This window comes from Protopterus annectens, chromosome 1.part0 (genome assembly GCF_019279795.1).
Source record: "Protopterus annectens isolate FY-2018-M chromosome 1.part0, PAN1.0, whole genome shotgun sequence".
NCBI classification, from domain to species: Eukaryota; Metazoa; Chordata; order Ceratodontiformes; family Protopteridae; genus Protopterus; species Protopterus annectens.
Window position 1 is genome coordinate 1,200,166,738 of NC_056725.1, and position 25,842 is coordinate 1,200,192,579.

At 43.4% G+C, this 25,842-nt stretch overlaps 1 protein-coding gene across 3 annotated transcripts in view; it reads right to left on the minus strand.

The window, feature by feature from the left end:
• The window catches only part of EP400 (E1A binding protein p400), a 3,509,270-nt gene that overhangs the window by 155,120 nt on the left and 3,328,308 nt on the right, over window positions 1-25,842 (minus strand). For all 3 annotated transcript variants that reach the window (XM_044065578.1, XM_044065569.1, XM_044065563.1), the window contains one exon: window positions 4,335-4,450. In XM_044065578.1, the coding sequence (XP_043921513.1) occupies window positions 4,335-4,450 (116 nt within the window). The remainder of the gene's footprint in view (window positions 1-4,334; window positions 4,451-25,842) is intronic.

The following is a 25,842-nucleotide window of genomic DNA, read 5'->3' on the forward strand; positions in this document are numbered from 1 at the left end:
CTGGAGCCTGCATAGCGGTTCTGGACCCAACCAATGAACTGAGACCTGTGGCTTGAAAAATATTTGAGGGACCCGAAGGCATATCAGACTCCAAATGGTCTTGATAGATGCCTTGGCCACCACCTCAGTCATGGAAGGGGGCTGCGATGATAAAAAGCTTAGCAGGACTGGCCAATGGCGAGTGAATGTCGTCTGAGGCCCTATGCCTGAAGCACTTTTCCTTTTTTCCACCTAGGGATATCTACTTCAGCTTGACCAGCAGACGTCTCAGTATGCTAACATCCTGATGACTCACTAGGATGTCTAGCAAGAAACTCAGCCCTACGCTTAATGGTTCTGTTATTAAAGACAGCATAAAACCAATAGTTGTAAACACTGTGTTCCGGTCCCAAACAAGTCACACAAAAGGAGTGAAAGTCCCGGTGTGGTATCTTCTTGCCATAGCAGAGACAATTATTAATTTTCTCTGATATTAGTCAGAGGATATATTAAAGGGTTCCCAATGGGGTACTTAGTTTTTAGGAGTCTTACTTCTCTGGTGCAGACCGACACACTGAATGGCACTCTGCTTCGGGCTCTGAAGGCAAGAAAGAACTATGATCATGGTGCTGCTTACTCCCTTTGCACCCAAGTGTAGTGACACTGGACAAGGTGTCTGCCAGCTCCTGAAACTCAGAAAAATACTCTCTTTTAGTCAGGTCAGCCAAGGGCTTCCTTGGCATGAAATCCCACAAGACAGGACTGCAACAGTGAAACACGATGAACATCTACAGTTAATCCTACATTTTGTTTAAATTAGCAAGCTTTGTTTCAAAGCTCAAAACAATTCCAATGCAAAAAAAAAAAGAAAAAAATAGATTAAAGTTAAGTACATATAGCAATTCACATACTTAATACTACCACCTATATATTTTAGTTTCCCTTCCCCACCTTTTTTCATCTGGATCCATTTGAGTTTTGCAGCTCTCACACTTTTCCTATATATTTCCCCCCACCTGTATGATAACCCCCACCCACTGTTTTAAAGGATTCTTGAGACCATACATCTCCTGGTACCAAGGCCTCAATGAGACCAGCAGTAGGGGAAAGAAAAATTGAAGGGGATGTTATACAGATAGCCAACATGTTTTCTGTTCCCATATACTTTCTTTCAGCAAATGTAAAGCAAAGGGATCAATTTTCTTATGACAGGCTGGTCAGAGAGACCTCTTTTCAGTTGCCTTACAGTCTAGCTTCAGATTATAATTCTTCCAAGAACAGACCAAAGTACACTTTTGTAAGTACACTCACCATAGCACTGAATGTTCTGACTAGGATTACTGATGCACTAGTATTCATGCCATATGGGAATTAGTTGCAAGTAAATGCTCACCTAGCTGGTAAGACTCCCAGAACTCTGTGGCTATCCTGTCATTGGCAAGTTCCTTCCCAACACAGGGACGCACACCTGTGCCACTGATTAAACAAGCAGTTAACCCATATCATCTCTGGCTGCTTTTTTGCCACAGAAGATGTAGGGAACATTGACAGCAAAAGGGAGACCTCCCTTTGTTTTCTTTTATGTTTTTTTTCTTATTTATTAAACTTAAAAGATGTAATAACTGATAGTGCAGAATACCTATGCGGCCCCTTGCTTAGCTCAGGTTGTGGACTAAAGAAGGAGGAACACTTGCACTGGTACACACTCTTCTGAAGCACATAAAAAGAATAAGAGTAATAGAATGGTGGGTGAAAATGTCACCTTTACTCTCCATCCCATGTATGTGGCTGCCCTGAAAAGCACAAGAAAACCTTAAGGGATGTGGTGGAAGGTAGCCAGTATCTACAGTGCTCCTACTCAATTATCTACTGTTGTGATGCATGTACTCACACAACTATGCTACAGTATAAATCACTATCGATGTAGTATTTTTATCATGTTCATAGGTGTGTACTAGGCTAATGGCCCTGGAGCCTTTACAAGTCTAGCCCATAGAAGTGCCCTGGCATTGTGCTGCCCAACTTTAGTTCCCAGTGCCTCTATCAAGTAGAGCCACTGGAGTGATCCCTAGGGCGAACTTCCTATTTTCCATCCACTCATAAAGATTTTTCTTGAAGAGGGCCAGTGAGGTGCTCTGCTTGACATGTATGGGAAGTCTGTTCCAGAGCATGGGCAGTCTCCGGGTTATGAACCTGTCACTCCAACAAATTCTGTTGATTGTGGTAATGAGGTTGAGGTCTCTGGAGTGTGTGGTGTGGAGGGATTGGGATGTCTTTAGATGTAGCATTTCTAACACAGCTGGGTCAGACATGGCTTTGTAAGTCAAGCAGAGATCACCTCTTAGTAGACGATATGAGACAGAGTACAGCTGGAGTTTTTTGAGTATGTCTGTGTAGGACATGTTTTTAAGGCCTGGAATCCTCTTTGTGAGGTACTTTTGTGGCCTTTCCAGCTGTTGCATGTGTCTAGTGAGGTACATGCCAAATGGGGCATTATACTCTATGATTAGCCTAATGAGGGAAGAGTACAGAGAGATGATGACCTCTTTCTTCCTGGATGCAAAACTCTTGGTAATGAGATGTGCCACATAGAAGGAGTTTCTGACCACAGTGGCATGTAGGGCAATTACACAACAGTGTCTGTGCAAAGAGGTAGAAACCTGTGCTAATAAATGGTGCTGGCCTCCTTTTAGCCCCTGAAATCCCTGGCAGGTAGTCAAGTACTCAGAGGAGGCTTTGAAGGAAGGTAATACCAAACCCTGCCCTACTTCTGGACTAGATATCAAGCTTATAATGCTTAGAAAAAGGTTTCCCCTAACACAGGTGCTTCAAATCAGTTGATCTGGCTTCACTTCAGGGTGAAACAAAATGCTTCACAAGCTCCAACTGTGACATTGGGTCTGTGAACGCCTTTGGTTCAGTTTGGAAATGGGCAAAAGAGGGAAACAACCTCTACACAGATGACACTGCCCCCCCCCCACCCACACACAGTGCCACTGCAATACTCCCTTGACGACTTAAATCCAGCAAATAAAAGGAAGCACAGTGCTTACAAGACAATCCTTGCATGCTGCACTATGATAGCTCCTCACCTGACTCTATCTCAAAGTGAATTATGTGGAACAAACCCAGAGAACCTATCCACAGATAACTAGAAGCCATCCTGTTGGTAAAGTTTTCCTGGAAGTGAGGCCCTTCCTGGTATGGGTCAAACTGGAGAGCTGTGACAGTGGGTGTAACATTAAACAATGGATGCACAAGGAAGCTGACCAGAAAGGAGCCTGAAATCAGCAGTACATTTGAGGACAAAAAAACTGCTACCAGGTTATCATGTTCAAATCTACAATGGTAGACTTAAGACAAAGACCAATCCTGTTTTTTTGGACATGGCTTTGTGCTAGATTATTTTGTGCTTTTGCTGTGTTTTGGCCTGCACCATGCTGCATGCAATCTAATACCACCAGTCAGCTGCAGGCAGGCCTTTGAATTCCCTCCAATTCAGTTGGATGTGGACTTGAAAAGCTAGCATTTAAAATGGCTAATGATGTTGCTTAAAGGATACAAAACAAGGCAGCACCTGTGATAGTCTTCCCTGAAAATCTGATGTACAGCATAAATGATTATTTCGGGTTCCTAGACATCAAATGAAGGATCTTTCCAATGAGGCATGTTAAAAGCATCAGGACTGCAAAAACAACTTGAAACAGAAATTCTGGAGGTGAAGGCAAAACAATGAAAAATGAAGGGGGGGGGTCGGCATATGACCTCCAATATGATTTGCCTAGTATGTAATAATTTTACTCTAACCTATTAAGGCTCGAGACTTCAGATGACAGTAGTGCAGCAGTAGCATTGTTGCCTCACAGCAAGAGGTTCTCCCATTCGATTCTCGGCTGGAGTGTGGGGAGTGCCTTCTGTGTGGAGCCTGCATGTCCTCCCTGCGGTTGGATGGGCATTCGAAAGACATGTATAAATGGGCGTGCCTTAGTTGACGGTTGAACGTCGAGCTGGCACCTCGACATTCGTGAAAATCTACTGCCAATCATTAGCAGACCGGAGTTCCGCTGTGGCGACCTCTAACCAGGAAAAGCCGAAAGACAACAACAAGAATCCTGGTTCTCTACTCAACACAGTTTTTATTTTCTACAGAACATTCATCTTTTTGCAGGGCAATGTCATCTCTAGAGATTCGGACCATTCCCTTATATTTCTGTGATACAGTGAAACTGCAATTTACAAATGCATTTCTTATTTAGGGAAAAATTAATGCATAAAAAATCACATTAAAGCAAGAAGGTTAAGACAAGGGTAAGTGTTAAAAAAGACAAATCAATTACAGAATGTGACTTGAGTACCTTTTGCTGCACCGTTTGGCCTGCTGCCACCTGTGATGTTACGGTCTTTGGCTGTGGCTGCTTTATTTTGAGAAGCTGCTGAACCTGCAGCTGCGGTGTGACGACAGTCTGTCCTCCTGACAATGTAAAATACACACTTTAGCAAGTTTAACAATGAACTAGCAAACCTAGATGCTCTACACTCTACAAAACAGTGCTCTGAATCTAAGCTGAGTATTTTAAATCAGTATTGTTTTAAACAGATACACACTGCTTGTACAGATTCAAGTCTATATTTTTATTATATGCAGTTTATACCACTAATACTCTCCCCACAGCTAAGAAACACAAATCTTTTCCAGAAACAAAAATGTTAAGTTATGTAGCACTGACCTTAACTACAAATTTTCAAGGGATCTGATTCAGCAAGGCACCATTCTGAAAGAGCTATCTTCCCAGCAAGGCACTCTTCCAGAACAGATATCCTTCCACATCTGAAAGGATACCTGCTGGCTAAAACTTCTGTCATTTTGCCACCACTCCCATCCTCATTTTTCCAAGAAACTATGGAGACAGAAAAGCAAAAGAAGAGAGATGCCCTTCCAGTCACTAATCCATAAGGAATAAATAAGAAACAAACAGGATCATAGGAAGTTACTAGGCTATTGGCCCTACAGCCTTTACAAGCCTAGCCATGTTATACCCTTGTTCCCTTACATATCAAGCTATATAGTATATATTTGCAATGCGAATCTAAGATTAACACTGGTTGCAAATCTAAGATCAGCACCGGCTGGCCCTGTCCAAGAGGAACATAGATGAAACCGCTGGGGTAAATTGATGGTTTCCCATCCAACTGTCCAAGTTACGTTTAAATAACAATATGATAAAATTCTAATTTGAGAAGACACACCAGTTCAAGAAGGGGGGGATGAACAAAGGGCAACTTGTCTTGTTGACAGAGATACATTCACAGTTATTTATGGCAGATGTTACATGGCTAACTTTCTTCTAGAAAGTAAAAGTGTTGTGTAAATAAATGCAGAAATGGGAAATGAAGAAAGTGGAATATATGCAAAAGTTCATTATAAAAAATACACATATATTTTTACCATATCAGCTGATCTAACTAGAGGTAATTTCCCCTTTAGTTCTACATTAGGTATTCACCAACCAAAATCTGGCATTTTTTTCTCATCAATGTCCCACATTTTGGGGAAACCAATGATCTTGCCTAATGTAAACCATCAAGTAATGTGCATTAATTTCCCAGAGCCCATCAATGTGCACCCTCCAGCAAATAAAAAAAAAAAAATACAGACTTAACTGCCTAAATAATATAAAACTATATACTTCCAACAACAACAGGCAGGAGCCAAGTTCATAGGTTGGTACTAGGCTATCGTCCCCTAAGGCCTATACAAGCCTAGACATAACAATTCCCTGGCTATTTCTTCCCAAAGTATTTACTTCTCTGGACCCCTGTCTAGCAGGGCGACTGACGTGATCCCCGGGGTGAATTTCCTATCTCCCATCCAATCATCAATGTCCCTTTTGAAGAGGGCCAAAGAGGCGCTCTGCTTGACATGTATAGGCAGTCTATTCCAGAGTCTGGGGAGTCTCAGGGTCAGGAACCTATCCCTCCAGCATGTTTTGTTCATTGTGATGACAAGGATTAGATCCCTGGAGCATGTGTCTCTGAGGGATTAGGATTTCTTTAAGTGTAGCATGTCCAACAGCTCTGGGTTTGACATGGCCTTGTATGTTAAGCAGAGATCGCCTCTGAGTGGACAATATGCGACAGAGTATAGCTGGAGTTGTTTTTTTAGACGGTCAGCATAGGGCATCTGCTTTAGGCCTGTGATTCTTTTAGTGAGGTATTTCTGCGGCATTTCCAGTTGTTGCAGATGCCTTGAGAGGTACATACCAAATGGGGCGTTGTATTCTATAATGGGTCTAATGAAGGATGAGTACAGTGGGACAATGACCTCCTTTTTTCTGGATGAAAAGCCCTTAGTGATGAGGTGTGCCACATAGAAGGATTTCCTGACTGCTGTGGCGATGTGGTTATCGAAGGTGAGACCACTGTCCACCTGTGTCCCTAAGTCTCTTTTCATACTTTCGGTGTTTAGTGTACTGCCACTTTATGTGGTAATTCACGGGTACACGTTTTTTCCCCAAAGGGGATAACTATACATTTCTTGGCACTGAGCATGAGCCCATGGCTCTGGCACCAAGCATGTGTTTCTGTAAGTGGAGCAAAAACTTTAATATTTCTGTAGCGCTTCGGCAAAGCCTTCAAGGAGAACTATATACTTGTCTAAAACACAGGAAACTCCAACAGCAACTGCTGAAAGGACTACCATTCACATACCGACAGACTGAGGGATGATGCTCCTGATTCATCAAGAAGGTAATTCTACATACAGTACAGCTGTGTGAGTACACTCACCATAACTGCATGTGTCAATGTAGTATGGCCAAGGCTATTGCATCTTCCAAAACATGGTCATTACACCACAGTCAAATGCCCAACCTGACTTATGCAGCTTTTGGATGTCCCATGCAGAGTCTCAGCCTCTCTCCACGGCACAGGCATTAATAGGATGCCCATCAGAAAGTAGTGAGAAGCCTGCATCATCAGTGGTTCTTTTTTGTGCTCCTAACATGGTCATCATGGAAGGTGCATGTACAGTGTGAAAAGCAGACTGAAAGTCTGTCTCACTTAAGAGGCAGTAGCATGAAGCTGTCAGGAAGAGGATACCTCTGTAGAAGGTTATGGTGGACTCAAAAAAAATAAATAAATAAAAAAACAATGGGGCCACAATATAAAAAAGGAGATAGAGAAAAGAAGCCTACACTGCAGCAATGACCATACAATTTGTACAGCTATGGTTAATATAAACATATTCACACAACTGTACTATGATCATCAAGGATCACTGCTGCAGTGCCATTCATAATGTGAGGGAACAGTACTAAAGCAATAAGACAGCTTGTCACTGACCTAGGGAGGAGTACAAATATTCCCTGCAGAACTGAAGAGACAAAGCCTGCTTTACTCTGCTAAAGAAATCCAGTTTATAATGCCTAGGTGTTGGCAGATGCTCACAAACCTGCCTCTCAGTGCATTGTTAAAAAGAAACTTCTTTAATGAATTATCATGTATGACATAGTCAATTCTACATTGATATAAATAACATATTTCCAGTTTCAAACATTACACATCACATGTAATCTTCTGTATGTTTTTAAAAACATCTTTATTAAATAATCACTTAAAACATAGGCAAACATACATCAATATAAAATAAAATAGATCATTTTAACACCCTTCCATTTAAATACAGTATGCATAACATTTTCTTTGCTGTTATCAGTCCAACATGTCTTCTCTTAAACATCACTCCTCCTCCTCCTAAACATTGCTATGCATGTACCGTTCCCACAGTTTCCATTTACTTCTATGTAATTTGCTCCTTCCCTTTTTTAAAAATCCCTCTTCCAGTTCTTCTATCTCTTTTATAATATTTAATACCTCAAATACAGTTGTTGGAGACTTTGATTTCCAATTTCTAGTAATTGCTTTGTTGGCAGCCAACAGAATTCAGTCCCTGTATCCCAACTCAAAAGAATCATTTACCTTACTTACAGCCATCTGCTCATTCAATATTTCTGACACTGTATTCCGCAAATAATTTGTAATCTCCCAATTCACTACACTCCCAAAAAGTACAGTTTTGTACCTACCATAAATGTAGATGTTCGAGTGTTCACCCTGCTGCAGTCATCACACTTGGGTTATCCTGTCGTCAGGCGGTCCCGCAGTCGGCCGTAATTCCAAAGTCTTGGTCCGCCGTCGGTTGCTGTCGCCTCTTCCCTGACGTCAGTGCACCAGGGATATATATATTGCAACCAACGCCATTTTCTTCAGTTTTTCTTGCCCCAGATGTCAGGTGCCCCCAAAAAGGTGGTCAGAATTAGTACCAAATGGAGTGAACACTGCACAAACACAAAATCCCTTCAGTTATAAGCAAATACATCAGTAAGGCATAGAAGAGATTTTGCCAGTAGATCAGAGGGGATGGAGGGAGGGTAACCTGGACTGCAGCAGGGTGAACACTCTAACATCTACATTTATGGTAGGTACAAAACTGTACCATGTTCATCGTGTTACCCTGCTGCAGTCATCACACTTGGGTTGAATCCCAAAGCTAAGGTAGGGGGGAGGTTTCATAGAGGGTTAGTGGAGGCAATAAGGCCCTGCAGAACTGCAGTGGCAAAGCCCGCCCTGGACTTAGAGTAAAGAGGTAAGTGATAGTGTTTGGTAAAGGTGTGTACTGAACTCCAAGTTGCAGCTTCTAAAATCTCCTTGGTTGGAACCCCCCTGAGAAAGGCTGTAGAGGTAGCTGTTGCCCTGGTAGAGTGGGATCTAATGGTAGCAGAAACTGGTTTCCCATGATGGGTATAGCAGAAACGTATGCAGTGACCTATCCATTTAGAAGTGGTTTGCTTAGATATAGCCTTCCCTTGAGAAGCTGTAGCATAGGATACAAAGAGCTGGTCAGTTTTTCTGAAAGCCTTAGTTTTGTCCAAGTAGTAACGGAGCTGCCTGTGAATGTCCAAGGAATGCAGGAGTCTCTCACCTTTGTTCTGTGGATTGGGGAAGAAGGTGGGTAAGTGGATGGTTTGATTTAAAGCTACACTGGAAACCACCTTAGGCATAAAGGAAGGATTAGTTCGTAGAGAAACTCTGTCTTGATGAAAAATGAGGAAAGGTTCCACTGCCATTAGTGGCTGTAGCTCTGAGACTCTCCTAGCTGAAGTTATTGCTAGGAGCAGGGCAGTCTTCCATGATAGGAACTTGAAGATCTGCAGAGAAAGCTGGTTCAAAGGGAGGTAGCGTTAGTTTTTCCAGAACAAAGTTGAGGTCCCATGTTGGTGTCGGAGCTCTCCTGGGTGGTCTAATGCTTTTTGCCCCTCTCAGGAACTGCCTTACAAGAGGATGTGAAAATAAAGGTGGATCCGTGTTGTAGTGAGCTGAAATAGCTGAAGCATGGATTTTAATTGAGGAAAAGGAAAGTCCTTTGTGCAACATCTCAGCTAAATACTGTAGAATGTGAGGCATGTGAGGCTGAATTGTGTCTTGGTCTTTAGCTTGGTTCCAGGCACAAAACCTTTTCCATTTGTCCGAATAAGCCTTCCTGGTGCTTGGCCTCCTGGTTTCCAGAATAACATCCAGAACTGCTTGTGAAAGAGGAGCTGTTTGGATGTTTAGTTGATTTGCCATGCAGCCAGATTTAAAGTTTTGAGCTGGCTGTGAAGAATCTGTTTTGTTGTGTGAGCAAATGGGGTATTTGAAGCAATATCCATGGTGGGCTGTGGGCCATATTTTTCAATAGCGGGTACCAGTGCTGGCGTGGCCAGTCTGGGGCTATGAGAATTAGTCGTGGTCTCTCCTTTTTGACCTTCAAAAGAACTTTTGTGAGGAGAGGTAATGGAGGGAAGGCATATGCTGTCAGGTTTTTCCAACTGAAAGAGAGAGCGTCCACTTTCCAAGCTTGATGGTGAAATGTCCTTGTACAAAATTTTGTCAGTTGGTAGTTTTGAGGACTGGCAAACAGGTCTAGGCTCGGAAGGCCCCATTTTTGAGTTATCATTGCAAATATTTGTGGATCTAGTTTCCACTCGTGGGGATCTTTGATGTTTCTGCTGAGGTCGTCTGCCAATGTGTTCTTCTGTCCTGGCAGGAATTGAGCTTGTAACTGGACTTGGTAGGCCAGAGCTGTGTTCCATAAGATCATTGCTTGCCTGTATAGAGGGTAGGAATGTGTAACCCCTTGTTTGTTTATGTACCACATTACTGTGGTGTTGTCCGTCTTTATTGCAAGTTGTCCTGGATGTAATAGATCCTTGAAGGCTGTCAGAGCTTTCTGTACAGCTAGCATCTCTTTTTGATTTATGTGCAGATTTCTTTGATCTGCAGTCCATAGGCCTTGAATGCATTGTCCTGCCATGTGTGCCCCCCAGGCATAGTCTGAAGCATCTGTTGTGATAGTCTGCCTGGCTGGGGCAAGGTGAAAGGCTGACACTTGTTGAGGTGACATGCCTGTGACCACCATAGAAATTCCTGTTGTAGGCAGGGAATGAGGGATAGCATTGTGTCCAAGCTGTGGCTGTGTTGAGACCATACGCTTTTTAGGTACCACTGTATTTTCCTCATATGCAGCTTTGCAAATGGTATTATTAGTATGCAAGATGCCATGAAGCCCAAAGCCTGCAGAATTTTTCTTGCAGTTAATTGGGTCTTTGTTGCCATTGTCTTGAAATATGGAGTCAGTTGTAGTTGCTTGTCTGGCGTAAGATAAGTCTTCTGGGCCGTTGTATTCAAGCTGGCACCCAGGAATGTCATTTTTTGTGAGGGTACTAGTTTTGACTTCTTTTCGTTTACTGTGTACCCCAGGCAGTTTAGTAGATGCTTTACAAAGGCCAGATGATGTAAGAGAATGTCTTTGCTTTCTGCTTGGATGAGGCAGTCGTCCAGGTATAGATATATTTGAATTCCTCTTTGTCTGCAGTATGCAATTACTGTTGCCAGGCATTTTGTGAAAACTCTGGGCGCAGTAGATAAGCCAAAAGGCAGTGCAGAGAATTGGTAATGGGTTGAACCTGCAATGAAACGGAGGTATCTTCTGCAACTTTGTCTGATAGGGACATGCAGGTATGCCTCCTTGAGGTCCAACGTTACTAGGCATGCTTCCTTGCCCAACATGGGAAGTAGCTGCTGTAGTGTTAGCATCTTGAATTTGGGTACTTGTAAGTAAGTGTTTAGAATTGAAAGGTCCAGAATTGGTCTCCAGGCATTGTCCTTTCTGGGCACTAGAAAGAGTCTTGAGTAAAATCCTTGGCCTTGCTCTCGAGTAGGTACCAGTTGAATGGCTCTCAAGTCCATGAGAGCTGTAATTTGCTTTTGTGCCTCTGCCCATTGATTTTGAGGCAGGTTTGGCATTCCTCTTTTCATTGGCAAGGTGTGAAAGTGGAATCTGTATCCTCGTAAAATTATGTCTAGGACCCATTTGTCCTTTGTGACAATGTGCCAGTTGTCTGCAAAAAGTGTGAGTTTTCCCCCCAAGGGGGCTGCTAAGAGAGTATTGCTTGGCCAGATGAGGTGCAAGTCATTGAGTTTGCCTTCTGGTGGATTGAGACCCATCTTCTCCTCCCTTCTGTGTTGTAGTGCCCCATTGGCGAGGTTTATACTGGGCTTGCGGTTGTCCTCTGCCCCTTGAGCGTCTGTATTTACCCCTCTGCGGTCTGTCAGTGGCTGGAAAGGACCAATTTTTTGTTGGCCAGTTTCTGCTGAAGTGAGGGGGTTGTACTTGTAGGAAATCTTTGACTGTCTGCATAGATTTTGCCTTATCTTACATTTTCTTTAAAACTTCTTCTACTTTAACTCCAAAAAGAACATCCTGCCTTAAGGAAGCATCTAGTAGTTTTGCTTTAACATGATCAGGCAGAGTTTGTTCCTTTAACCAAGCATGCCTACGTATAACAGACCCAGTGACAGCTGCTCTGCAGGAGGCCTCCAAAGAATCAAACCCACATTGTAAGGTATGTTTGCCCACCTGCTCAGTGGTGTGCAACAGATCCTGTACTTCTTTCAATTCAGATTGTTGAGGGAGAGTGGTTATTCTTTGCTTTAACTGAGAGATTAGAAATTGCTGATACTTAAGCATATGAAATTGACAATTCAGTGCCCTCATAGCTAGTGTGGCTGAGGTGTAAACCTTTTTCCCCCACCTGTCTAGTGCTCTGGAATCCCTCTCAGAAGGTACTGGGTTTTTAGCTATAGAAGCCTTAGCCCCCTTGGGACCCTGGGAGATAGTCTCTGGGTCAGCTACTAGTTTTTTGTAAAGAAATTTGTGGGAATCGGGCACTCTGTAGTATCTGTCAGGCTTAGCCGGAGCAGGAGGTAGAGAGTCTGGGTTGAAACTGGATTCTAAATAGACATCATCCACAATGTCCAAAACTGGTGGGATGGCAAGTGGTCTATGTTGGGGGAGTAAAAGAAACTCTCTTAGCCTTTTCTTTGAATCAGTGTAGTCTTGACCTTCCCAGTGAAAATGTTCCCTCATAGTGTGTAAAGTTTCCCCAAAGGAGTAGTCTTCTGGAGGAGAAGCTGAGGGAATAGAGTCCTCAGCATCAGAATCTTCATAAGGAGAGAAGGAATAGTCTTGGTCCTAGAGGAGTCTGAAGAAATGGACATTTGCTCAGAGGAAGCATAATCTTCCTCTTGTCTAGGCCTTTTGTCAGGAGGGGGCTGTGAACCCCTGATTAAAGAAATCAAATATGCAGCCATTTTGAGCATCTGTTTCTTAGGCATAGGGCCTTGAACAGGAGACTGAAGTGCAGTCCTTTTAGATTTAGAAGGAGTCTTCGACTTAGAAAACGTTTTAATGGTGAGAGTCGTCAGTCTGAAAACGCCTTCAGAAACCGATGGCGTTTCTGTAGCACCGACGACTTTTGAAGCAAAGTCGTCGGAAGGGCCTGAAGTAAAAGGCTGCGTCGGCCTTGTACATTCCATCAAAATTTCCGTAGCGGTCTCGGGTTCCAGATCTGCGGTAGTCAGGGGCTGCGTTGGAGCCTCACTGAGGACCGGAGAACCGGAGACTGGATCAGCCGAGGCCTCGGAATCTGGCTTAGGCCTGGGCTGTCTGTCCTTATCCCTGCATTTTTTGTGCACGCCGGTAGTCGGTTGCTCCGATGGCATGGTGTAGTTAAATTTCCTACCAAAGTACTGTCATGCAAAATCAAAGCGTCTTTTAATAGTACGCTTATTAAACCTAGCACAAAACCGACAAGAAGTGACGTCGTGGTTGGGGCCTAGGCAAGGTATGCAATAAGAATGAAAATCCTTATGAGGTATTTGCTTCCCACAAGAAATACAATTGTTAACTTTTTCTGACATCGGTTTGAGGCAAGAAAAGTTTCCCCAACGGGGTACTTAGCTTTATGGAAGACTTCGGTCTGAAATTCGAATTTAAAAATCTCAGGAGTCGGCCAACCGGCATTTGCGAACTGCTTCTGCTTCGGGCACCGCGCAGCAAGAAAGACTGAAAAAAATGGCGTCGGTTGCAATATATATACCCCTGGCGACAGCAACTGACGCCGGACCAAGACTTTGGAATTCAGGCCGACTGCGGGACCGCCTGACGACAGGATAACCCAAGTGTGATGACTGCAGCAGGGTAACACGATGAACATCATATTTTCCCAGTTACCTCTTTCCACTTCATCACACCTCCAACATTTGCTATCTACCTGAGAAACAATTCTTTGAAGTCTGCTTAGGGTATAAAAATACCTAAGCAAACACTTATAAGTAAAGATCCTACATTTTCTGGACTTGGCTGCATACTCGAAAGCCATGCATACGTCTTACAATAGTCTTCTTGTAAACTGCTTTGCCAGTCCCTCTTCTCAATATTTTCTAACCTTCTCTGATTGCTTCTTGTAGTTATGCAATATTTTATATGCCACACTAATTATCCCTTTTTAACAGCTGTTTCTGTTCTAGCTTCTATTAAAAACTCTACCAGAGAGGGTCTTTCACTTGAAATCCCTCTATCCGTTTCTCTTTGCCTGCACTCTGAGATCAAGCCCTGGTAGGGAAGGCAGTATCTAGCCTGTAAAACAAATGCCTTCTTGTCCTCATTCCAACTCAATTATGATTCCTGCTTGACTTATTTGTCTGCAATACATTTTTTCCTTTGCCAGGTTTAACTGAGAAATTTCAGCCTCCTCTTACATATTTTTATACCTCTATTTGCAATCATCCTTATTGCCAAAATCTCCTTTCTCCATTCTCGTACTGGCTTAGTTTTTAGAATATTTCTGCTACTTTATGAACATAATATTCTGTATGGTTGTTTTTATTCTCATTAACAAAATGCATCAAAAATCCCAATCTCTCTATTTCTTGAACTTCTCCCTTGCTTCATTATCAACCCTTTCCACTTTGAATTACAACCTTCTGCTTGTGTTATGTATATGAGCTTTTTAACTGTGCAGCACTAAAATATCCCTTCAAATCGGGTAAACAAACTATCTTGGTTTATTGGAAAGATCACCATAGCTCACTTAACTCTTGTCCTCTTTCCCTCCTAGATAATATCCTTCAATTCTTTAATTACTGTTCGCAACGTCTCCTTGGGTTGGAAAAAGTATACCTGACTCGTATACAAGACGAAAGGGAACTAAACACATTTTCACTGAATGCATCTTACTACCCATAACCAAAAATAAGAGTTTCCAATTTCTCATTGTTTATATTATCTTTTGTTTAGTCTCTTCCCACATATCCTTAGCTGCCATAACAGAAGGCTTTTTAATCCATACTCCTAAATACTTCATCTTATCATGTCCCCATGCACATGGGTATTGATGAATCAATTTGTGTATGGGTACATAACTTATGGCAACAGCCTTTGTTTTACCTTCATTAATTTTATATCCCCAAAAGATGTTAAACTATCTTAAAATGTTCACAGTTGGATGTCCTTTTCTGGATTTATCAGGTATAAAATAATATCATCTGCAAATAAAGCCAACTTTTATTGATTACCATATCAATTACATCCTTGTATTTCTGAGCTCCTTTTTTCTTGGCCAATGGCTCTAACTATAAAGCAAACAACAAAGGGAAAGAGAAAGTACAGTTGTGTACACTTAGCATAAATGTAGATGTTCGAGTGTATTCACTGTTGCAGTCATTACATTTGGGTTATCTGCCTGCATGTAGCCCTCAGCCAGCCTGAATATCAAAGTCTTGGGTCCTGCGTTGGATGCTGTCTCTTCTTCCATGACGTCAGGTAGTCAGGGGTATAAAGCATACAGCCAATACCATTACATCAGTTTTTCTTGCCCCAGATGTCAGGTGCCCCCATAATGGGGAGCAATTATAAAGGTTACACCTCCAACAAAAAGCAAATACACCAGAAAGCTGAAACACACTAAACAAGAAGAAAAGGTATAGCCAAGAGAAGTCAGGAGACTGGAGAGGGTAATCAGGACTGCAACAGTGAATACACTCCAACATCTACATTTATGGTAAGTGTACACAACTGTACTACGTTCTTCGTGTTTCATTGCTGCAGTCATTACATTTGGGTAGATTCCCAAAGCTAAGCTATGGAGGAGGAAGTTAGAGAGCATTAGGACCAGCTATTAAGCCCTGCAAGACTGCAGTGGCAAAACCAGCTCTGGATTTAAGAAAATAGGCAGGTGGTAATGCTTGGTGAAGGTATGTACAGAGCTCCAGGTAGCATCTTCTAGGATGTTCCTGGTAGGGATGCCTCTGAGAAAGGCTGCAGAGGTAGATGCAGCCCTGGTGGAATGTGATCTTATCCCCTGTGGGGTAGGTTTTCTATGTTGCTTATAGCAGAAAAGAATGCAATGGCCTATCCACTTAGAAATGGTTTGCTTTGAAATGGCCTTCCCCTCTGCCCCTGTAGTAAAGGCAAAGTACAGTTGTGTACACTTACCATAAATGTACATGTTCGAGTGTATTCACTGTTGCAGTCATTACATTTGGGTAATCTGCTGGCAGGTTGCCCTCAGTCGGCCTGAATTCCAAAGTCTTGGGTCCTGCGTCGGTTGCTGTCTTCTCTTCCATAACGTCAGGTCGTCAGGGGTATAAAACATGCAGCCGACGCCATTTTCTTTACTTTTTCTTGCCCCCGATGTCAGGTGCCCCCAAAAAGGTAGCAATATTATATACATTCATATATATACATGCAACAATATAAACTTTACCTTCATCTACAAGCAAATATACTACATAGGGTGTAGAAGACAGAGAAGGAAAGATAAACTGTAGAATGACAGGGGGATGGCGGGAGGGTAACCTGGACTGCAACAGTGAATACACTCGAACATCTACATTTATGGTAAGTGTACACAACCGTACTATGTTCTTCATGTTTCACTGTTGCAGTCATTACATTTGGGTAGAATCCCAAAGCTATGGTTGGGAGGCTGGAGCTAAACAGCATTAGGTGAGGCTATAAGGCCCTGCAGCACTGCAGTGGCAAAGCCTGCCCTGGACTTAGAGTAGACAGGTAAATGGTAATGCTTAGTAAAGGTGAGAACAGAACTCCAAGTAGCAGCCTCTAGAATATCCTTGGTTGGTACTCCTCTGAGAAAGGCTGCTGAAGTAGCTGCAGCTCTGGTGGAGTGAGACCTAATGCCCTTCGGCACAGGTTTGCCATGGTGTAAGTAGCAGAAAAGGATGCAAAGGCTTATCCACTTTGAAATTGTCTGCTTTGAAATAGTCTTTCCTTCTGATTCTGCAGCATATGTCACTAGTAATTGCTCACTTTTTCTTAGAACTTTAGTCCTGCTCAAGTAGAATCTTAGCTGTCTGTGTATGTCCAAGGAATGCAGAATTCTCTCCCCTTTGTTCTGTGGATTTGGATAAAAAGTTGGCAGATGAATTGTTTGGTTAAGAGCCACACTGGACATGACCTTAGGCATAAAAGTAGGATTTGTCCTGAGAGACACCCTGTCTGGGTAAAATATGATAAAAGGCTCTACAGCCATGAGGGCCTGTAGCTCTGAAACTCTTCTTGCTGAAGTAATTGCTAGTAGCAGAGCTGTTTTCCATGATAAAAACTTTATATCAGCGGTAGCAGCTGGTTCAAATGGAGGCAGGGTGAGCTTTTCCAACACATAATTGAAGTCCCATGCAGGTAATGGTGATCTTCTAGGAGGCCTTAGATTTTTGGCTCCTCTAAGATACTGCTTTAGTAAAGGATGAGAAAAGATTGGTGGCTCTGTATTGTAATGAGCCGAAATGGCAGAGGCATGGATTTTGACTGATGAGAAAGATAGGCCTTTGTCAAACATCTCAGTTAAGTATTGTAATACCTGAGGAATATGTGGTTCTGCTGTATCAGTTCCTTGTGCTTGATTCCAAGCACAGAATCTCTTCCATTTGTCAGCATAAGATTTTCTAATACTAGGCCATCTGGCTTCCAAAATGGCATCCATCACAGCTTTACTGAGAGGTGCCGTTTGTATGATTACAGGATTAGCCATGCTGCCAGGTTCAGAGTCTGTAGTTGATTGTGTAGGATCTGTTTTGCTGGGACAGTAGTTGTGGTTTTTGAGGCAAGGTCCAAGCTGGGTATTGAGACAAGTTCCTTAGGACTTTGTACCAGTATTGGCGGGGCCAGTCCGGGGCAATTAATATCAACTTTGGCTTCTCGTCTGATTTTTAGGAGGACCTTGGGTAGAAGAGGCAGAGGAGGAAAGGCGTAAACTGATAGGTTTTCCAACTGAAGGACAGGGCGTCCACTTTCCATGCTTGTCTGTGATAAGTCCTTGTACAGAATCTTTTCAGTTGATAATTTTAAGGACAGGCAAACAGATCTATGTCTGGGCTCCCCCATTTCTGTGTTATCATGTTGAAGACGTGTGGATTTAGTTTCCACTTGTGATGATCCATAAGGTTTCTACTTAAATTGTCTGCCAGAGTGTTTTGTTTTCCTGGCAGGAATTGAGCTTGAAGATGTATTTGGTAGGTCAAAGCTGTGTTCCACAGTGCCATGGCTAATCTGCAAACGGGGTATGAGTGTGTGCCCCCTTGCTTGTTTATATACCACATGACTGTGGTGTTGTCCGTCTTTATGAGTAGTTGTCCTGGATGAAGTAAGTCCTTGAAGGCTGTTAGGGCATTTTGAACAGCTAGCATCTCTTTCTGGTTGATATGTAGATGCATTTGATTTGGTGCCTATATGCCCTGAATGCATCTTCCTGCCATGTGGAGCCCCCAGGGATAATCTGATGAGTCTGTTGTTAAGGTTTGGCTGGCAGGGGGTAGGGTGAAAGGCCGTCCTATGTTTTGGTGACAGGCCTGTGCCCACAATAGAAACTCCTGTTGCAGGCAGGGAATGAGAGGAATCATTGTTTCCAGACTGTGTGAATGTTGACTCCATAAACTTTTTAGGTACCACTGAAGTTTCCTCATATGCAGTCTTGCATATGGAATTACTAGAATGCAGGATGCCATGAAGCCCAGAGCCTGCAAAATTTGTCTTGCAGACGACTGGGTTTTTGTTGCCATCAGTTTGAAGTAAGTAGTCAGTTGCCTTTGTTTGTCTGGCGTGAGGTAAGCCATCTGGGCAGTTGTATGCAAGCTTGTACCCAGGAATGTTATCTTTTGAGCGGGTACCAGCTGTGATTTCTTTTAGTTTATTGTGTACCCTAGGCATGTTTGCAGCTTTTTCACAAACGCCAGGTGTCATAGAAGAGTGTCCTTGTTCTCTGCTTGAATGAGACAGTCATGCAAGTAAGGATATATTTGAATACTTCTTTGTCTGCAAAATGCAATTACTGGTGCCAGGCACTTCGTAAAGACCCTGGGCGCAGTAGATAAGCCAAAGGGCAGTGCAGAGAATTGGTAATGCATTAAGCCAGCCTTGAATCTGAGGTATCTTCTGCACGACTGTCTTATTGGGACATGCAGGTATGCCTCTTTTAGATCTAAAATCACCAGCCAAGCATTCTTGCCCAGCCTGGGCAGAAGCTGCTGCAAAGTGAGCATTTTGAACTTTGGAATGTCCAGGTATGTGTTCAAAATCGATAAATCCAATATTGGCCACCAGGCCTTGTCCTTTCTGGGTACCAAGAACAGTCTTGAGTAAAAACCTTGTCCTTTTTCCTGTTCTGGTACTGTCTGAATGGCCCTCATATCCATAAGGGACGTAACCTGTTTCTGTGCCTCTGCCCGTTGATTTTTTGGCAGATCTGGCCAACCATTTCTCATTGGCAGAGTGTGGAAATGGAATCTGTATCCATGTGATACGATGTTTAGTACCCACTTGTCCTGGGTTATTAAATGCCAAATTTGAGCAAAAAGTGCTAATTTTCCCCCTATGGGTGCTGCCAAAAGATAAGTGCTTGGTGTAGGCAGAGGGAAGTCATTGGGATTGCTTTCTGTAGGTTTGCACTTTATCTCCTCCAGATTTGGAGGTGGATGCGCTCCATTGCTTTGACCTGTATGAGTCTTGAGCCTGGTACCGGGAACCCTTAGGGCGTCTGGATTTGCCCCTTTGAGCTCTGTCTGACACAGGAAAGGACCAATTTTTTGTAGGCCAGTGTCTACTGAATCTTGGTGGCTGCACTTGTAAGAAATCTTTAACAGTTTGCATAGACTTAGCTTTGTCTTCCATTTTCTTTAAAACCTCTTCTGCCTTACTACCAAACAGAGAATCATGCTGTAGAGGTGCATCTAGCAATTTAGCTTTAACATGATCAGGCATATTTTGTTCCTTTAACCAGGCATGCTTTCTAATCACAGATCCAGTAACTGCGGCCCTGCAGGAGGCCTCTTAAGAATCAAAACCACATTGCAAAGTATGCTTTCCAACTTGTTCAGCTGCATGCAATAATTACTGCAATTCTTTATTTTCTGCACATTCTGAAATCAACATCATTTTCTGTTTCAGCAATCCCATAACATGTTGTTGGTACTTAAGCATATGAAATTGGCAATTTAAGGCCCTGATTGCCAAGGCTGCAGATGTATAAACCTTTTTTCCCCATCTGTCCAGCGCCCTGGAATCTCTGTCAGAGGGGGTAGGGTTTTTTGCTGTTGAGGCCTTAACTCCATTTGGACCCTGTGAAATAGTTTCAGGAACAGCAGCAGGGTTTCTAAATAAAATTTTATGCGAGTCAGGGACTCTGTAATATCTGGCAGGCTTACTGGGAGCCGGAGGTAAAGTGTCAGGGGTCAAGCTGGACTCCGAAAACACATCATCCGCAATATCTAAAACAGGGGGAATGGCTAAAGGTTTGTGCTGAGGAAGAAGGAAATCCCTGAGCCTCTTTTTTGATTCTGAGAAGTCTTGACTCTCCCAGTGAAAATGCTCCCTCAAAGTATGCAAGGTTTCTCCAAATGAATAATCCTGAGGAGATGTAGATGGAATAGACTCCTCAGCATCATAACCCTTATAGAAAGGTATAGATAATACCTGATCAGAAGAGGAATCAGAAGAAATAGAAACCAGATCTGAAAATTCATAATCAATGTCTTGCCCAGGCCTCTTATCTGGAGGGGGATGGGTACCCCTGATCAAGGTAATAAGGTCTTCAGCCATTTTAATCATCTGTTTTTTAAGCATAGAGGCCTGGGCACATGGCTCATGCGTCATTTTCTTAGGTTTAGAAGTTGCTTTTGTCTTTGGTTTTGCAGCTGTCTTCGGTTTGATGTACAAATGTTGAGGTCTGAATACACCCTCAGAAGCCGGTGCCTGCTCAGCGGCTCCGGACCCATCCAAGGGAGATATATCCATCGGTCCAATACCTTGAGTATCTTGCGGCATGCCGTACTCCACATGGGTGTCTGTAGAGACCTGCGACTCGAAGGTAGCGGGTATCAGGGGCTGCGAAGGTGCCTCAATGAGTACCGGCGAACTGGCGACTGGCTTAGGAGAAGCTTTGTTGTCGGTGTTGGATCTCGACTGTCTTTCTCTGTCCTTTTCTTTGCGTTTTTTATGTACTCTGGTAGTCGGATTGCTATCCAACGACATTTCTGGGTAGTTAAATCTGTTTCCAAAATACTTTGATGCAAAAATATACCGACGCTTAATAGTGCTTTGGTTAAATCTAGCACAAAACTGACAGCCAGGCACGTTGTGATCAGGGCCTAGGCAAGGAATACAGTATAAATGGAAATCCTTATGAGGTATTTGCTTCCCGCAAGTAATGCAGTTATTAACTTTTTCTGACATCGGTAAAAAGCAAGAAAAAAGTTTCCCCAATGGGGTACTTAGCCTTAGTGAAGACTTCGGTTCTGAAACTCGAACACAAATATTTCAGTAGTCGGCCGACCGGCATTTGCAAAATATTTCTGCTTCGGGCACCATTCGGCAAGAAAGACTAAAGAAAATGGCGTCGGCTGCATGTTTTATACCCCTGACGACCTGACGTCATGGAAGTGGAGACAGCAACCGACGCAGGACCCAAGACTTTGGAATTCAGGCCGACTGAGGGCAACCTGCCAGCAGATTACCCAAATGTAATGACTGCAACAGTGAAACATGAAGAACATCTAGCAGCTGTTCAGTTTTTTTGAGAGGCTTAGTCCTGTCCAAATAAAATCTTAGTTGTCTGTGCACGTCCAAAGAGTGCAGTATTAGTCCTCTTTTGTTCTGTGGATTAGGAAAAAAGGTAGGCAAATGAATGGACTGGTTAAGGGCCACACTGGATACCACCTTGGGCATAAAGGAAGGATTGGTCCTGAGGGACACCCTGTCAGCGTGGAAGATGATGAAGGGCTCCACTGCCATGAGGGCCTGAAGTTCAGACACTCTTCTTGCTGAAGTGATGGCTAGAAGGAAAGCAGTTTTCCAAGAAAGAAATTTCAACTCTGCAGTGGCAGCTGGCTCAATAGGAGGTAGAGTGAGTTTTTTCCAATACAAAGTTAAGGTCCCAGGCTGGAGTACGGGCTCTCCTGGGTGGTCTTAAATTTTTGGCCCCTCTGAGGAATTGTTTCAGCAGGGGGTGAGAAAAGAGGGGTGGCTCAGTATTATAATGTGCTGAAATGGCTGAGGCATGAATTTTAATTGATGATAAGGAAAGGCCCTTGTGGAGCATCTCTGTTAAGTATTGAAGAATATGCGGTAAGCTGGGCACTGTTGTGCCCATCACTTCTGTCTGGCTCCAGGAACAGCATCTTTTCCACTTTTCAGCATAGGATTTTCTAGTACTGGGCCTCCTGGCCTCTAGAATGATATCTAGTACCTGCTTACTGATAGGTGATATTGGAGAGCTCAGGGGATTAACCAAGCTGCAAGGTTCAGGGTTTGAAGCTGGGGGTGCAGAATCCGGCCCTCCTGCTGGGACAGCAGGTAAGGGGTCTGAGGCAGGTGCCATGGATCCACCAGTAACATACTGCACAAGAGGGGGTACCAGTGTTGGCGTGGCCAGTCTGGTGCAATCAGTATTGTCCTTGGTTTGTCTTGTTTGATCTTTAGCAGAACTTTTGAGAGGAGAGGCAGAGAGGGAAAGGCATAAACTGAGAGGCTTTCCCAGGTGAAGGACAGGGCATCCACTTTCCAAGCTTGACTGTGGGGAGTCCTTGTGCAGAATTTGTCCAATTGGTAGTTCTGAGGTGAGGCAAACAAGTCTATTGCTGGGTTCCCCCATTTGTTTCTCAAAATGTTGAACATCTTTGGTTCCAGTTTCCACTCGTGGTGGGTCCAAGAGATTTCTGTTTAGGTCGTCTGCCAGTGAATTTAGCTTGCATGGCAGGAATTCAGCTTGTAGGTGCATTGGTAGCTCAAGGCTGTGTTCCACAGAGCCATGGCTAGTCTGCAGAGAGGATACGAGTGGGATCCCCCCATTTGTTTATGTACCACATAACAGTGGTGTTGTCTGTCTTTACCAATAATTGTCCTGGATGAATGTGGTCCTTGAAGGCTGTCAGTGAATTCTGTACAGCTAACATTTCTTTTTGATTGTCATGCAGGTGCATCTGACTCGGGTTCCATTTGCCCGGAATGCACTGCCCTGCCAAGTGAGCCCCCCATGCATAATCTGATGTGTCTGTTGTTAGGGTTTGGGAGGCAGAGGGTAGAATGAATGGCAGCCCCTTGTTGTGGTAGCAGGCCTCTGCCCACCAAAGGGACTCTGTCTTTATACAAAAAACGATAGGAATCATTCACTCCAGGTCCTGAGAATGTTGACACCACAGGCTTTTTAGATACCTCTGTAGTTTCCTCATATGCAGTCTTGCATATGGAATTAGTAGAATGCAAGAGGCCATGAACCCCAGGGCTTGCTGGATTTTCCTTGCAGATAGCTGGGTCTTTGTGGCCAGTAGTATGAGTAGACTGTCAAATAAATTTGTTTCTCTGGCGTGGGGTAAGCCATCTGGGAAGTTGTGTTCAAGCTTGCTTCCAGGAATACAATTTGTTGGCAGAGTACCACATGAGATTTCTTTTCGTTTATGGTGTACCCCAGTAAGGTTAGGAGCTTCTTTACAAACGCCAGATGATTTAATAGCATGTCCTGGCTTTCTGCCTGAATTAGACAATCGTCCATGTATGGATATATTTGAATATTTCTTTGCCTGCAAAATGCAATGACTGGAGCTAGACACTTTGTGAATACCCTGGGCGCAGTAGATAAGAAAATGGAAGTGCAGAGAAAGTACAGTTGTGTACACTTACCATAAATGTAGATGTTCGAGTGTATTCACTGTTGCAGTCATTACATTTAGGTAATCCTGCTGGCAGGTTGCCCTCAGTCGGCCTGAATTCCAAAGTCCTGGGTCGGCTGCTGTCGCCCCTTCCCTGACATCAGGTCGTCAGGGGTATAAAAGATGAGGCCAATGACATTTTCTTTAGTTTTTCTTGCACCAGATGTCAGGTGCCCCCTAAAAGGGGAGACAAAATTTATAAACATATAAATACATGCACCAATATAAACTTTACCTTCATCTACAAGCAAATACACCACATAGGTTGTATAAATCAGAGAAGGAAAGATAGGTTCAGAAGAAAGGGGGATGGCGGATGGGTAACCTGGACTGCAACAGTGAATACACTCGAACATCTACATTTATGGTAAGTGTACATAACTGCACTATGTTCTTCGTGCTTCACTGTTGCAGTCATTACATTTGAGTACAATCCCAAAGCTAAGGTTGGGAGGCTGGAGCTAAACAGCATTAGCAGCGGCTATGAGGCCCTGCAGAACTGCAGTGGCAAAGCCTGCCCTGGATTAAGAGTAGAATGGCAGATGATATTTCTTTGTAAAGGTGTGCACTGATCTCCAAGTAGCAGCCTCTAAAATATCCTAGGTAGGTACTCCCCTGAGAAAGGCTGCTGAAGTGGCTGCAGCTCTGGTTGAGTGTGGCCTAATGCCCTTAGGTACTGGCTTGCCATGGTGTACATAGCAGAAATGAATGCAGTGGCCTATCCACTTTGAAATAGTCTGCTTTGAGATAGCCTTTCCTTGTGATGCTGCAGCATATGCCACTAGTAATTGCTCTTTCTGAAAGCTTTGGTTCTGTCCAAGTAGAATCTAAGCTGTCTGTGTACGTGCAAAGAATGCAGAATTCTCTTCCCCTTGTTCTGTGGATTTGGGTAAAAGGTTGGCAGGTGAATAGTTTGGTCGAGAGCCACACTGGACACTACTTTAGGCATAAATGTTGGGTTTGTCCTCAGAGAGACCCTGTCTGGATAAAAAATGATGAAGGGTTCCACAGCCAAGAGTGCCTGTAGCTCTGAAACTCACCTTGCAGAAGTTATTGTTAGGAGCAGAGCTGTTTTCCAAGATAAAAACTTTATATCAGCACTAGCCGCTGGCTCAAAAGGAGGCAGAGTGAGTTTTTCCAAGACATAGCTGAGGTCCCATGCAGGCACTAGTGTTCTTCTTGGAGGTCTTAAAATTGTGGCTCCTCTGAGGTACTGCTTTAATAAGGGATGAGAAAAGATTGGTGGCTCTACATTGTAATGAGCCGAAACGGCGGAGGCGTGAATTTTGATAGATGAAAAAGATAGCCCTTTGCCCAGCATCTCAGTTAAGTATTGCAAAATTTGAAGTATATTTGGCACAGCTGTATCAGTTCCTAGTGCCTGGTTCCAAGCACAGACTCTCTTTCATTTTCCAGCATAAGATTTTCAAGTACTAGGCCGTCTGGCTTCCAAAATGACATCCATCACAGCTTTACTGAGAGGTGTGTTTTGTATGACTACATTATTAGCCATGCTGTCAGGTTTAAAGTTCTGAGTAGGCTGTGTAGGATCTGACTGTTTTGCTGGGACAGTAGCTGAGGTATTTGAGGCAAGGCCCAAGCTGGGCATTGAGACAATCTCCTTAGTATTGGATACCAGTGCTGACGGGGCCAGTCTGGGGCAATCAGTATCATCCTTGGTTTCTCCTGTCTGACCTTTAGGAGTACCTTGGGGAGGAGAGGCAGAGGGGGAAATGCATATACTGATAGGTTTTTCCAGCTGAAAGATAGGGTGTCCACTTTCCATGCTTGTCTGTGATAAATCCTTGTGCAGAATTGTTTTAGTTGGTAGTTGTGAGGGGAGGCAAATAGATCTATGTCCGGGAATCCCCAATTTCTTGTTATCATGCTGAAGACTTGTGGGTCTAGATGCCACTCATGGGGATCCATGAGGTTTCTGCTTAGTTCGTCTGCCAGAGTATTTTTCCTTCCTGGCAAGAATTGTGCATGCAGATGTACTTGGTAAGTCAATGCTGTGTCCCACAAGGTCATGGCTAGTCTGCAAATGGGGTAAGAATGTGTGCCCCCCTGCTTGTTTATATACCACATAACCATGGTCTTGTCTGTCTTTATCAGTAGTTGTCCTGGATGAAGTAGGTCCTTGAAGGCTGTCAAGGCATTTTGAACAGCTAGCATCTCTTTTTGATTGATATGTGGTTGCATTTGGTTTGAGGTCCAGGTGCCTTGAATGCATCTTCCTGCCAAGTGGGCTCCCCTGGCATAATCTGA